At 33.2% G+C, this 15609-nt stretch overlaps 1 protein-coding gene and 1 pseudogene across 2 annotated transcripts in view; both read left to right on the plus strand.

The window, feature by feature from the left end:
- Positions 1 to 14925, plus strand: part of TMEM144 (transmembrane protein 144) — a 33606-nt gene extending 18681 nt beyond the window's left edge. Inside the window, exons 7-10 of one of the 2 annotated variants that reach the window (XR_895902.2) lie at positions 3413 to 3532; positions 4564 to 4661; positions 8796 to 8849; positions 14117 to 14925. Coding sequence is in view for 1 of the 2 variants with exons in the window: in XM_011360339.1 (XP_011358641.1) it covers positions 3413 to 3532; positions 4564 to 4661; positions 8796 to 8849; positions 14117 to 14200 (356 nt within the window). In the remaining variant the exon portion in view is untranslated. The remainder of the gene's footprint in view (positions 1 to 3412; positions 3533 to 4563; positions 4662 to 8795; positions 8850 to 14116) is intronic. The other variant, XM_011360339.1, reaches the window with a different exon arrangement.
- A 219-nt stretch (positions 14926 to 15144) lies between these two features.
- On the plus strand, positions 15145 to 15268 carry LOC111739730 (annotated as a pseudogene).
- The last annotated feature ends 341 nt before the right edge of the window (positions 15269 to 15609 follow it).

Genomic DNA, 15609 nt, shown 5'->3' on the forward strand with positions numbered 1-15609 from the left:
CAGATCTAGCTGTCAGCCCGGTGTGTGTTTAGGACACTCCTTTGGGACTGCCAAGTGCAGGCCTTACCATGACGTTGGATTTTCAGTTTCTACCATTTTATGTTCCTTAAAGCACTATTAAAATAGACTTTAAGAATTTGTTTTTTAGTTTGCAAAGGAATGGTTTTTGCCTAAAACTCATTCCTGTTTCATGCCATTGTCCTTTTGTGTTAAGTTAAAGGCACTGTTCCAAAATACTCATCACCTCCCCACAAAACCATTGGAAACACTTGCTTCATGCTGATATGGCCCAAGTCTGAGGAGTCAACATGACCCCAGTACTTAAAATGAAACATTTCCCTCTTACAAAAGGCAATGTTTTACCTTAAATATCCAGGTTATTTTATTAAATCAGCACTTCCTCTTGACCATTCCACCCACACTCAATGAAGACATAGGCAAGTCTGTGGATCTCAGCAGTTGTTTTAAACAAATGTGTTTAGTCCTTTGTCTTGCCCTGCACTAGATATTATAGAGTATTCTGAAAAAGAAGCATAGTGCATAGCACCAGTCCACAAATATTTCATAATTTAATTAGAGAGACAGGTTTATTTATGGAAGCTATATAATATGATAGCAATACTTTCATCTGTGTAATGACAATTTATAATAAAAATCTGTTATAACTTCTGTAAATCATGTATCTTCAGAACTAGGCAGTGGAGGACCTAAGCTGCTCTCTTAGTCCTGATGCCACTTTGACACTGCAGGGTATTTCTTTGACTTCTGCCAGTCACAGAGCTTGAGATAGATGGGCGGTTTCTGCAAAATGCTTGTGATTTACATTTTGAAGTATGCCTTAGTTATGAGTCCGTTTGTATGTTTGTCAGAACTATGGCTTAGGGCCAAGACTAATAGTGATATATTTGCTTTTTAAGGGGCTGCAGTCTCGCAGTAATATCTGGAATACTCTTTGGCTCCACATTTGTGCCAATCATTTATATCAAGGACCACGGCAAAAGAAATGATAGTATATATGCAGGGGCAAGCCAGTATGGTGAGACTAAAAAGTCATTTTACTTTATAAATAAACTCAATATCTGTTTTTTACTTAAGTATATAAAAAGAATGTGATCATCATACATATCGATACATCGATTTGACCTTTTTCATTACAAGTGGTGAATTAGAAAGGCATGGAAAACTAAAAGTAATAAAAGACCATTTGAGTATTTTCATGTGATCTTTAACATATAAATATAATCAGCTTTAGTCAGGATTCATTTCAGCTACTTGGATCTTAACACATGGTTTCTAGCTTGGAGATTATTTTCCAGTTAGATGATATCCGGGAAAATATGTATTCTCTAAAAAAAAAAAAGGCTAAAGTGTAATACATAGTACTTTAAAATCAAGTAAAGGGCAAAGTATAGACTTCCTAAAGGTCAAAGTATATTCTATTTAGTCAGAGGATATTATTTTTCAAGCAGAGTGGTGCATTGAAAGGCCTAACATGATGCTTTCTAATTACCTCAGTTTCTAGTGATAAAATTAATCTCTCAGGTGTAAACTCAACACTATGTGCAATAGCCTTGTGTAGGCTCAAAAGGAAATGGAAAAGCGTCTACTCCAGAGGTCTTACAATTGTGTTGAAACATGGCTTACATCATGAAATGATAAAAGAATGAGATCATGGATAATAAAGTTCTAAATTAGATGGGACAGAAAATTAAGGTGATCTATGTCCACATAAGGGAAAAGTTTGGAGCGCAAAAGTCATGAGAGAATGATTGATGAAAAAAACTGGGATTTTAACTCAGCTGTAAATAAGTAAATAGGCTTTGAGTAATTATTGTAGTTTCTTCCTTTTTATATTCAGCTCTATGAGCAGTACAAAAACCTTTTATTAACTTCTCTTTTTTAAAAATTTTATACAAATACTTTTCATGTTTTTAGTCTTTTAATTTTTAAAGGATAAAAACTAATAAAAATAGAATGACACAGAATAAAAGAAAGAAAAACAAGAGTAAAATAAAATAAAACTAGGAATGAGTGTAAAAACTGTGCCACATTTGTACATGGGCTAGAAATGACCCATAAATTTGACTGCAAGATTTCTTATAGCCACAGGGAAATCAGACCAGTCCCACAATTTAGCAAACACAAGATAAAAACAACTAATAGATCAGGAGTATAGTTATTCTTGGTACTGGCACATAATAAACAATGTACTAAACAGTCTCTTTGCATAAACAGTACAATCAGTTCTCAGGGACCTTTGTTATGATAACTCAGATGAAGCCTGATGGGAATACACTTTATTCCAATTTATTCAAAAATAATTCCAAGAGGGCATAATTTTTTATTTCATCTATTTAACAGACACATAAGCAGTACATGCTCTGTGGTAGGCACTGTACTAAGCACATTAAATAATAACAGTTGACCCTCATAGCGATGTCACAGGTTGAATACCATTATTATTGTTGTTTCATAATTGAAAAAATTAAGACAAAGAGAGATTAGGTAATTTGCCCAAGTGTCCATGTTGGCAGGTAGTGGATTGAGGATTCCTACCCAGGTAGTCTGTGCTTTTAATCACTATGTTATGCTGACTTTCGTCGTGGTCTATAAAATGGGTGTGGTGTTCTTATACAATCCAGAAGTAAGACTTAAGAATAATAGACAAACTCTTTGACCTTTAAGCTTTCTTCCTTAAATATGGCCATTCATCTGTCAAAATTTTAGTTTAGAGAAACACAGAGTCCAGTGAGGCCTTCCCAGCCAGAACCTGTGGTACATCCGTCTACGTGGCCAAAGTACCATCTGCGTGAATAGTCAGTGGAGTTGGGGTTTCTCAGACAGTTGGCCACCAGCATGTGTTATTAACTCCCTCATGTCATTAGGTTTATAGTTAACAACTGATGTAACCCTCTTTGAGAAAACTTCCTAAATATCCTTCTGTATAGCTGTCATCTGTAACAGAGATACTGGTGTCCATATTGATCAATAGACTCTATAAAATTAGCAGTCCCCAAACTTTTTCACACCCTTTCCCACTCTAGTCTACTTGGAGACTTGCTACAATTGCTATAGTTGTTATTGAAATTATGTCTGAATAACTATTCTTAAAAGGGAGAAATTAACTTTATAGTCATATGTCTCTTGTTTCTTAGTTAGCTTTCTAAGATAATCATGAAAACCAGCCTTTTAGATTTGATTATAGTAACTAATATACTAGTTAATATTTCTAGGAATTAAATATGTTAATTAAAATTCTATATAAACAGCATGTAGAAAACTAGGCAGATAAAATATAATTAATGGTTCCTTTTAAGGTTAATTTTGGTGAGTTTGTTTTATTTTCAAACTCTAAATATATTTGAAATTACTAAAATGATACACTTGAGAGTTTTATAATCTGTATTTTCAGATTTAGATTATGTTTTTGCATACTCCAGTGGCATCTTTCTTACAAGTACAGTCTATTTTCTGGCCTACTGTATAACCATGAAAAATAATCCCAAGCTATATCCTGAAGCAGTCTTGCCAGGTAAGAATATTTACCACAGAAAATCTGCTTACTTTGTAAAAGTTCATTTCTCTATACTCATTTAAAATAAGTAATGTAATTATCTTCTAGAAACCAAGCCGTTCTCTCTATGTGTGTGTATGTGTCTATGCACGTGTGTCTGTGTGTTATTCATTCCCTTAGTTTCTTTGGCCCAGTTCATGACCAAATACAAAGGTTTTAAAAACCATGAAACTGGATATGACATGCCAATCATTATTACAGAAATTAAAACTTGAACAATAAATCTAAGATCATTTCCTGTGCCAAAACATCCTGTGTATTAACGATCAGACTTCATTATTTTTTCTTCACTATCTAAAGATTCATATTAAAAGTCAGAGTCCTATAACTTAAAAAAATAAAAAAGTTTAAAAAATATATAATTTCTCACTTATTTAGGAATTTGCTGTAATTCGATTTGGAATATAGGTCCACAAGTAAAAATTTTTATAAAACAAAATAAAGCATATGTCAGAGATTCATTTTGAGTGCCTGATTCATTTAAGCCAAAGTGTGCCACTGTACTACTGCACCATTATAGAAAATGGTAGAATATTTATTAAGGCTTAGCTAAATTTTTCTGAAAATTTTCCCATGGTATTTTCATTCAAATTTCAGGGGTTTTTTTTTTACCTTAGCTATAAGCAACATTTTGAATTTCATCTATTTTCAGGCTCATGGTTTAGAGTAAATGGTGTTTGCAGAGCGCATTCAGATCCAGTATCTTCCCTAGGCCTCTCTCCACGCCTTCATCTTTACTTCAGTTACTACTCTAAGTACTTAATGTCAATAGAGTGAAAGGATTGATAATCATACCCACTGCAGTCAAGAGCAGAGAAATCATTTGATTTCCAAAATGATCATAAAACAGCTCAAAAATCCATGTCGGCCAACCGTGTTGAGAGGAATGCATTGATATGTGTACTTTAACATTCCTGCAATATCTAGAATGTGAATTTTTTGGGAGAAGAACATGGCTTTTAAATGTGCAATGTTGGTGTGTGTTTCAGGATTCCTGTCAGGCGTACTTTGGGCAATAGCTTCCTGTTCTTGGTTCATAGCTAATCACACTCTCAGTGCTGTGGTCAGTTTTCCGATAATCACTGCTGTGAGTAGCTGAATTATTTATCCAAATTTTTGTTTTTCAAATGAAATCTAACTTTTCTGAAGCATTCTTAGTGAATCACTAAAGTCTTTCATGGAGTTTGATTTTTTAGGAAGACAATTAGTATAATAGATTCTGATAGCCTCTAATCTCATGTCCTGAATCACTAAGGGAATATTGCTAACTTCATTTTAGCAGGTTTGTTAATCTTTGATATCCTTGCAGTTTTTCTTTGGTCATTTTACCTAATGGAATTTTTGATACATTATAATCTGCTATTTATAACAATACTTATCTCTATATAACAGTTTATAAATAAAAAAAGTTTTTGTATATATTATCACACTTGAATCTCATGACAACCTTGTAAGATAGAAAGTACTTCATACTCCCCTTCATATGGCACTTCAGTATTTTAAAGGAAGGTTTTTAGAAAGTGCTAAATAAAAAGTATTGTCTCTAGATAATGCCATTTATTACATGATACAATTTGCTTTATCTGATATTTTTTAGGTGCAGCTATGCAGCACATAATTAACAGAAAAACAAAAATATTCCCTTTGACATGGGCAGATGAAGTTTGAGAGGACTGTCCCCATTTTGAAAATGAGAAAATTGAGGCAATAGCCAAGAGTATTGTCTGAAGTAACCAAGCTAGTGAAAATCTCAAGGCTTCTAAGAACAGTTTCCAGTATACGGTGCTATTTTTTGCCATCAGTATAGAATCCAGTCTAGAGCTGTTTCAGGTTATCATGGTACTAGGACTGAGATATACACAGGAATTAATTATTTTAATATTGTTTTAATGTTGAGGTCTTACGTCTACTCTAGATATTTTAGGTTGCTGAACAGTTGTTCACCTGCATCCCCTGCTTCTTAAATCATCATAAATAAAATTTGCCTAAAACATTTTAGCAGCATACCCATGCAAATCTACAAAACTGATTTTTAAAAAATTGATTGTCTAAAACATATTGTATAAAAGTCTGAAACACAATCATAAATTCTGGGTTTCAAACAGTATATTTTTGACAGTTCTACTGTGTTCATAAAATAGCTTTAAATTACAATTAAATTCAAATAATAATTTAAAATTTAAAACCCACATTTTGACATTTTTAATCTCTGCTGAGGGAAAATGTTATTAAAATCAAACAAATTATAAGGGATTTTTTCAGGTTTAAGTTCTCATCTTTGGAATGTCAAAGGACCCAAATTATTTCCATAAAGGAGTTTGTTTCTCATCATTTCAGGGATATTTAAAGCAAGAAGTATCTATGTAACACAGGAAAATATAATAGGAAATGGGGTGTAAAACCTACCAGCTAAACGCTTAAAAGTAATTTGCAGTAAAAGTATATACTATGATATGCTCATCAACTAGGGATACAAATGTTATATGCTTCAACAAATTGGGGTTTTCCAAAAAGAGTTTGAAGTAATTTTATATAAAGTGCATAGATACAATTGAGTCACACAGGAAAAATCAAAATAAAAAAACAAAACTATAATAAAAATGAGAAAGGAAGCAAATAGCACAAAGGGTAATTATGTGATTAAACATTAAGTTTTTCTTTCACTTTCAAAAGAGGTTAATACAGTGAGGTAGCTAATTATTTTTAACTGATAACATTTTATCTGAAAAGACCACTATTTCCTAGCATTTAAATTTTTAACAGAATTATCATGTGAGGCCTTTTACAAGGGACATTGAACAACAATAAACAATATTCTTTACAAAAATTTTATAGTAGACAGATGTTTTTTCTAACTGCTGCCTTCTTGTATTAAATTGTGATAAAGACTCCAGGCAAAACATTAAAGCCTAATTCAGTGGAAATAAATTGCTGAGGTAGGTGGGGTGTGGGCAGAGAGTCAGTGGGAGTGGTCACTGCAGCTTTTGGAACCTTGCCTGTCAAAAGGATATTCTTGAACCAAAGTGATATAAGCAAAGGCTTCCCACCCACCAGATATAGCTTCCTTTGCTGCTTGAGGATTGATTGCTATCTGAGAAGGACAGGTTATGTCTGAGAGATGGTGAAATAGGTCTTTATTGCCACTAGGCTCTTGCTTGGTTTCGCTTTTATTTTACTTAAGACAACCTCATCCAGATTCAGAAAAGATTCAGTCCCTACCCTCAAAGATTTTACATTCCTTTTTATTTTATCTTGGTAGAGCTAGATTTTTTTTTTCTAACTTTTTCGAATGGAAAATTTCAGATATACCCATCACCCAGCTTCAAAAATTATGAATATGTTCAATCTTATTTGATCAAAAAAGTACATTCTTCTTCCCAGGTACATATATTTCCATTGTTATGTATCCATTGGTTACTAGACTGTGAGTTCCGTGAAGGCAGCATCTATATTGTTTATTGGCAAATAACATTCAAATAAAAAGCAAAGAAAGAAATAAAGGAAGGCAGGCAAGCAGGCAGGCAGGAAGGAAGGAAGGAAGAAAGAGAAAAGAAAAACAAACCCCACCTAGCACAAGAAAAAGCTTATCCCTTCTTTTCCAAGTATTCCTTGTAAGTCTAAAATCTGGATCACCTTATCCAGAAGGTTCGGCTGTTCTAGATAGCTCAAGCTCACCTTGTTTTCAAAGGTTCATTTACAAACATGTCATTTGTATGAATTTACAAAAGAAAAATATCCCAATTGTCATAACAGTGTATCTCTTGTCTAAGATGTCCTTCCAACTTGGCCTTCCCTTGCCTGAATAAAGAGTCTGTACACAATTTGACTTACGTTTACATTACTTTTGGCAAAGCACCCATTCCTATAACCACATTACTTCTTTCAATAACCTTTAGGCACTATCTAAACTAATATTTAAAAAACAATCAGCCAAAAGGTCTCAAAATTGAGTGATACCTTTGGTCTTTTCTTCTACTATGTACTCAAAAATGAAATGAATTTCCAAATTAAAAACAATAAAATTCTTGAGCAATTGGCATGATAACTTTAATATGATATCCCCTATTCTATTGTTTTCTCCCGTCCTGTCCAAAGTCAGTATGGATTTGCCTAATAGACCCAGATGCTTCTTGTTTGGTTTGGATTTTAAGGCTTAGGACCTTACGTCACTGATAAAAGATAGTTCCTTTGACCTATTTTTCTGGCTCTTTTGATGTGGACTTTTCCAGATGCTGATAAACAGAGAGTAATGTATTTTTATTGCTTTTCTTATATGCCAGGAGTGGAGTCAAACTTTGTTGACCCACTCATGTAGACAGTTGGAGTAGTGGAGGGAGGAAAAACATGTTGGATTGTTTATTTGAAACTCTTCCAGAGTTTGTGCAGGGCTTGCAAAGGAATCATAAAAATGCTGATACAATGCACCTTCTCCACAAAAACCATGATTAATCCAAACTCCCATTTCTTCCCTTCTCAGCGAAAAAAAATTAATAAACTTTAATAGCTTAAAGTTTTCAAATTGCAGAATCATCTTTTTTCCCTATCTCTTATCTTCTCATTTCCTTTAATCTTATATTATTTCATCCCTGTCTTTGTCTCCTGCTTATGAACCCACTGTTTATTTTTCCTTACATGGTTTTTCTCTCTTCCCATAACACCATCTTTCGTACTCATTAGAGTTTAATGTAAAACATAGTTGATTACTGGGCAGTTGTATCAGTTTGTTTTTTTTTTTTTTTAAACCGCTTCCATATGCACATTATTTGTCAGTCCAAAATTTCTTCAGTTTTGAGATTATCTCATGACAGAGAAAGTTATAAATTTGTTCATACACTTTTTTCCTATTAATCCCATTTCTAGTACCATAAGAAAACTAGTTCACTAAAAAAAATAAACTATTTGCTTGTTGAAATATTTTATTACAAATAGATCATATTAAAGAAAAGCATTCTATGGCACAAAATACTATAGCCTCATCAAAATTATAAAAATGAAAACCATACATAAAGAAAAAAAAGTCTTCATTTTTTACCTAATGTTACTTTACTTTTGTGTTGAGGTTGAGATTATGAATAATTTTTCCAGACAATATTATTATATTGCTTTTACAATATAAAGCTATTGGGTTAGAGTATCAAGTCAGCTCTCCAACTTACTATATTTACATAGAGTATAGCCACAGAAAAATAAACAATTTAATTAAAGTTCTTATTTTTTTAAGGGTCCAGGATTTGTAGCTGCAATGTGGAGTGTCTTCATATTTAAGGAAATACAGGTATGTACAGGAAAAGGCAGAGTTGGAAAACAGGTACAGATTCATGTAAGAAGGGTACTTAATGCTAAGTGTTATCTTCTAAAAATGGCATGTGACTCCTAAACCCAGGGCAGAAAACACATGAATAGATTTGACAGGTCAGATGTCCAAAATGTTATCATCCTTAACTAGGAAAGAAAATACTAAAGACATATTAACAATTATGAAACATGTTTGTCTCCACCCCAGCTCCCAGTGGAAAAATGCTTTAGTTGACTTTACATTTCCTTAAGCGATTTAGTTAAATAATACAATAAAATATGATAGAGGGAAATTTTATTTTGTGTAAAATATGATAGACTAACAAGATAAAACTTTTTTTTTTATCTCAAAGGTTAAAATATCCCTAAGGCAAATGGAATTTGGGAATAGATTTTTCTGTTGTTTTTCCTGCCTCCCAAAGGCCTTTGTATCAAACGAGCAACTTTATAGGAAAATAGTATGGTAACAGGTGACTACTACCTCTTCCCTTTCAAGTGTAATTGATGGCAGTTTAAAATTTCATTCATCAAATAGTTCTAGGGTATGTGTGTGTGTGTCTGTGCATGCACATGTGTGTCTGTTTTCATTAAAATTCGTTTTAGAATTTTTTCCATTTACCTTTATTTGTAGAAAAAGTCTTCAGTTGAGGAGTATATGTGAATAGTGTTTTGTAATAGTTTGTATGTACTAAGAACAAAACAATCCAGAGATACTGTCAAGGCATCATCGACATTTTCTGTCTTAATGTGCAGCTGTTAATAGTAAATAATTCTTAGTTTTGCAAAGAGCTGATGTTGCCAGTCTCTGGAACCATAAAGTGTACTGTGTCCCTGGCGAATCCTTAAAATAATTATTCAATTTTAGACTTAAAAAATCATTTTTTTCGTTCATTCTAAATGAAATGTTTTGATTCAGAAAGCCATAATTTGATAATATGAGTAAGAGTCTCAGATGAAATAAATTTGTTTAGAAGATATTTGGATCATGATCTTAAATTTTTTTTAATATACAAGACAACTCAAAACATTTATAGACCCATAAGTTACTTTTATGCACATGTTACTCATTTATTTTAGTTAGGGTTGCTTTCCACAAAAAAATAATTTTATGCCCAGAAAACATTGTGAATCTTTTTGCAAATGTTTCATCTGCCTCACAAAGGATAAAGATTTCTATTTGAATAGTGTTGAATAGTGTTCAGTATATCATGCCGAAGCCTTAGAAAATCACAAGTAAGTGACCAGAGCTTATTTGCAATTACTGGTATAAAGAAGCACAAATAAGAATAGATTTATTATAAAGCATTTGAAAATTATTCTGCTCATTACTACAGTAATAATGATATTGAATTTAAAATCCTCTTTCCTAGATACAAGAACTCCCTTGAGAGAATCTCTAACCATTGAGCCTAGTGCTAATACCTCAGAGTCCTCTAAAAAAGATACTAAAAGACAAAGGAATTATTTAAAGACACTTTTAAAAAGGCAGCTCAGACCAGAGGAGGAACTTCTAAGAATGATAAGCCATGATCAAGTAGGGCTTACTTTAGAAATGTACTGATAGTTTAAAAAGTGTAAATTTGTGTAGTTTATTATATTAAAGAAATAGAGATAAACTATGTGATGATTATAGTCAAAAGGCATTTACTATAATTAAAAATCAGCTTTTAATTAAGAATATAACCTCTTAGTAAAGCTACTAATAGGAAGAAGCTTTAGTTGATACAAGATGTCTATCAAACAACAATACCAAATATATAATAAAAGATGAAACATACAAGTTCTCTATCAATTATACCTCAGTAAAACTGAAAAAAAAAAAGTTTTTTATAAGTTGGAAGTCAAAAATTTCTCCATCACTGTCATCATTCAGTATTTTCTGAAGATCTTAGCCAGTGTGGTAAGATTGAATTAAGAAATAAGAGGATACATATAGGAAAAGAAATGAGAAGGTTGTCATTTGCATATAACATTATCTTTTAAAAATTTTAAGAAAATCAGTTGAACATCTTGAGATCCAAAAGATCATTTAGTAAGGTGCTGAAATACAGGATAAATATAAAATTAAGACCTTTCCAATATGCCACCAATTACCAATTAAATAGAAGAAAATGAGTGCTATGACTACCTACAAAGATTATAAAAATATAAGAAAATAATTAACAAGGAATACGGTAGATTTATGAAATCTTTTACTTTACTATAAAAGTTTATGAAAGGACATTAAATCAGAACAAATTAAAAGACTCAGCATATTCCTGATGGAAAAACTCACTATTGTTACTAGGCAGTTCTCTCCAATTATATTCAGTGTGATCCCTATAAGATCTCAATGGAATTCTATCTGGAATTTTGAGAGTGGGTGCTAAAGTTTGGACAGGTATGTATGTAAAAAATAAAGAGAGGGAGGGCTAAGCTGAAAGCAAACAGTGAGTTTTGCTGACCTTTCTAGAGTTAAAAAAAAAAACCTTACAAATCTACCTACAAACAAAACTAAATGATGGCCAGTGATACTTATTCAATGCAGATGCCTAAGTGCCTTTTGACAACTGAGTTAAAAGAAAATTTTAAATACTATACATGCCAGCTAGTTTAAGAAATAATTGTCAAGAAAACACTGAATCCAAAATCCTATCAGCGTTTCTAAAAATTCTTTTTCTTAGAAACAACATAAAACCCTAAAGGAAAACAAAAGCAAAACATTTATCTTTATGACTTTTAGGTCCTATCAGTTTTGTCTTAAAGCAGTCCTTGAAGATACATTTTTAAAAGTCTACACCCCACTGCGTAAGGACTTAAGCTGAGATCCAGGCACTTTTTGTGTGAAAGAATTTAATGATTTTATTTCGTTTTAATGCCATCAGTGCTCTAGTTGGATGCTTTTCACTTCTGACACTCTTTTATATCTGGTATCTGTTCCTCTTGGGGAAATTTGTTTCATAATTTATATTTAGCTATTTTAAGCTAGATATCCACTATATTTTTAGCAGCACACTTTGGTCAGTATGTCTACATTGATACCAGTGCAGGGGATTATTACCACGACAATTTCTAGGTCAGCAGCTATCCTCAGATAAAAAATGAGATAATTTTTCTCTCAGCTGTTTCAAAAATTGAAGCTAAAACATTTTTTGCTTTGGGGAGAATATTAGCTTTAACATTCACCTTTGACAAAGGAAAACTATTGGCACTGCCCAAATATAATCAGTTTTTTTCTCTAGGCGATTAGGCAGTTTAGGCAGATTCTTAACCTTGAAGGGGAAAAACATTTTATTCCCTGAGAACATTATTCTTCTGTTTACATAGACAATAAAATACAGAGCTTAGCAAAGTATTCATATAATTAGATTGTAAAATGCTGACAACTGAGGCCTCATATGTTGTTTTTTTCTTACTTAAGTAATCACATCAATTGTCATTTAAAGTATATATAGAAATCACCTGAGTGTATTCATTCTTTGAATGAGTATTTATTGAGTGCCACTATGCACAGATACTGATAGCTAGGTCAAGGTTACTATCTTTAAAACTAAGAAAAAGATGTCAGAGAACCTTGAAGCCTCAATGCAGGATTTGAGTGTGTATATATGTATGTGTGTCTGCATGTGTGTTCACGCATGCATGTTGCTCTGCTTGACAAGGCTTAATGGTGCCATCTTTCACTTGTAGAACCTGTATTAGAGTGGCTTCTGGTAATACTGATGCTCATAGTAAATCAGACAAAACACCTGGCCCCAACCCAATTTACAGAGACCTCTCTCTGGTCATCAGACAGAAGCAAAGTAACCCAAATCTTTATTAAGTCAAACAAAGGCAATATGCATTCTATTATTTTGGCCATGTGTTAATTGGCATTAATCTTAATAAGAACTAATAATAGCATTATATGATTTGACTGTCAGGAGAGCTCATCACATAATCTAAAATTACAGAGGTGCTAATCCTGTTTTACTTTGTGATGTTCCAACCTTCCATTACAGTATTGAGATTTATATTTTAAAAGTGATCTACATAACATGGCAAACATTTAGAGGGAAACAGCCAGGGCAGTTTATTAAAAGAAAAAATATATGGTCAAAGGAGCTAAAATATTGACCAGGAAAAAAGATGCTTCAGGGGTATAAGACAGTTACTTTTTAATGTTTGAGCATTTATCTTGTGGAAGAGATGAGAATTGATCTATCAGTACCCCTAGAGAGAGATCATGCAGGAAATAAAATATTTCTACCTAACGCAGGAAGATATTTCTTTGTTAATCTAAAGATTGACTGGCTTCATTGGAAAGCGGTCCTCAGTGTTCCCCGTCTTTGTGACCAGTGCACCCATACGTAACTGGGCAGGCCAAACTTAGTCTCTCTGTCTTTCTTTGCCCTTTAGGTTGATCTCTAACTCTGTCTTCATCTGCACTTCATCATCTCTCCCCAGGAGGACTGTAGTCGCCTTACTGATCTCCTTGTATCCATTCTGGCCCCCTCTAATCTGTTCACCATCTGCAATAAAGTGTGGGCTTTACAAAATGCAAGTTCTATCTTTTCACCACATCCTGCTACCTGTTCCTTTAGTGTCTTTCCATCGCTTGGAAAAACAAAACCCTGAAATAGAATATGCTCTATTAAATCCCTGTATGCTCGGGCCCATAGCCCTTCAACCTCATCTTGCTCCATTTAACTCCCATTGCTCTAGTCATACCAGACCCTCTTTCAGCCCCTGGCAAGTATTGTGCTTTTCTTTACAACAGGGTTTTACACATAAAATTCCTTCTACCTGGAATTTCTACCTGATGCCCTCTTTCCCTGCCCAATTCATTGATACTTATGGTTGGAAGCTCAACTTCCCACCCTCCAAACCACCTTGTTAAGATGCTTTGGTAACACACTCAGAAACAACTACGATTGCTTGCTTATTAACACTCCTCTCACTTTGCAACATTCTTTTCTGTATTTATTTTATTTTCTTTCTCTAATATTATACAATTAGCTGAATAAGGACGCATTTTGCTCCCCATTTTAATTCCAGCTGATATCTAGTGGGAGCCCAAATGTATTTACTGAATAGGTAAATTAGTAAGGCTCTTGTGGGTTCTTAATCATCTCTTGTGGATGATTACTTGGAAGAATAGCAAAAAAAGTACATAGCTGGCCAAAGGAGATGGTTAGTTAGCTACTTAGTAATTCTTAAAATCTGTGCTTTTTGCATATTTGAGTCAGATTTTTTTAATTACAGTTATTCTTTTTTTTTATTATTTAGGGTCTACAAAACTACCTGTTAATGATATTTGCATTTTTCATCATCTTGTCTGGAGCGTTATGCAGTGCTTTTTCTAAAATCTAACAATCACACAGCCAGCAGGTGGCATCAGTGGATAAGAAAATGCCTCCACTGGACACTAGACAGATTGTGCAGAGAACAGAGTTCATTTCCACACAGCAAATGGATCTCAGCGCATTTTGGAGTGGGTAAATGAATTTTTTTCACAAATGTGAGAATGAAATAAAATTGAGTTTCAAATATGAATGCGAAAAATTCTTCTATGATTGAACAATTTATGAAGGTAGGACTTTACTGGGTGACTAAAATGTCTGCATTCTTACAGTATTACATCTGGGGGAGCTCTTTTTACCACAATATGTACTTAATGTTGCATAATCTAGAAAATACTGTGGCGTTTACATACAAAGAATTTCGTGCATGTCAAATTTTCAACATGTTACACTCATTAATGAAGAGGCAGAGAAAGGTAGGAGGGGTGGTGGGAGAAGAGTTACCTTATAATGGAAGTAGATTCCAAATATATCTGGACCCTTTGCTGGGAAAAGTAAATGTCAGTGTTGGTAACTGAATTCTAAAAAGGCCATTTTATCATTTTTAGCCCAAACTTGTTTTTCACTTCAAATTAATACTGCCCGATTCTATGTCATTTATCTATCTTAGCTCAAAATGCTTTTGATTATCTCCAGATAAAATCCATCTTCAGAGAACAAAAATTTCCCATCATTGAGAGTATGTGTATAATAAATATGCGTACATATTACAAGTACATATAAATACACACATATGTGTATGTACTATGCCAAATTTGGGGGAAATACTAGAGTTGCTGAAGTGAGGTTCTAGTTTACTAGAGAGAGCATTTAAAAAGAGCAAACACTCCTTTGGAAGTCTATATATATCCAAAAAACATATATATTATATAATTATTATATATATTCAATTACATGTTATTATATATCCAAAAACATATATATAATATATATTATTTTAAAAACATATATAGAGTCTACGTCCATGCCACCCTGAACACACCCGATCCTGTCTTATCTCGGAAGCTAAGCAGGGTCAGGCCTAGTTAGTACTTGGATGGGAGACCACCTAGGAGACCACCTACAGGTGCTGTAGGCGTAAAAAAAAACAAAAACAAAAACAAAACAAAAAACAAACATATATATATAATACATATTATATATGCGTGTTTTTTCTGAAATATACTTTTCTAAAATGTCTCTTTTAACTAGAGGTTTTATTCTTGTTTTCCCTGGTGGTTGCCACTAGGCAATAGAAAATGGCAGGCATGCTGGTTTTCTTCAAAAAAACTGAAATGAAACTGCTAGTACAATGTTTATCACAATGATTCCCAAACTCTCAAAACGATAGAACACCTGGTGAAGTGTAAGTTTCACTCATCCCACCTGACAGGACACTACTTTGCTGTGCAGAAGAGAGAGAATAGCATTCTGCTTGAG

The sequence above is a fragment of the Pteropus vampyrus genome, unplaced genomic scaffold (assembly GCF_000151845.1).
Source record: "Pteropus vampyrus isolate Shadow unplaced genomic scaffold, Pvam_2.0 Scaffold53, whole genome shotgun sequence".
Taxonomy (NCBI): domain Eukaryota; kingdom Metazoa; phylum Chordata; class Mammalia; order Chiroptera; family Pteropodidae; genus Pteropus; species Pteropus vampyrus.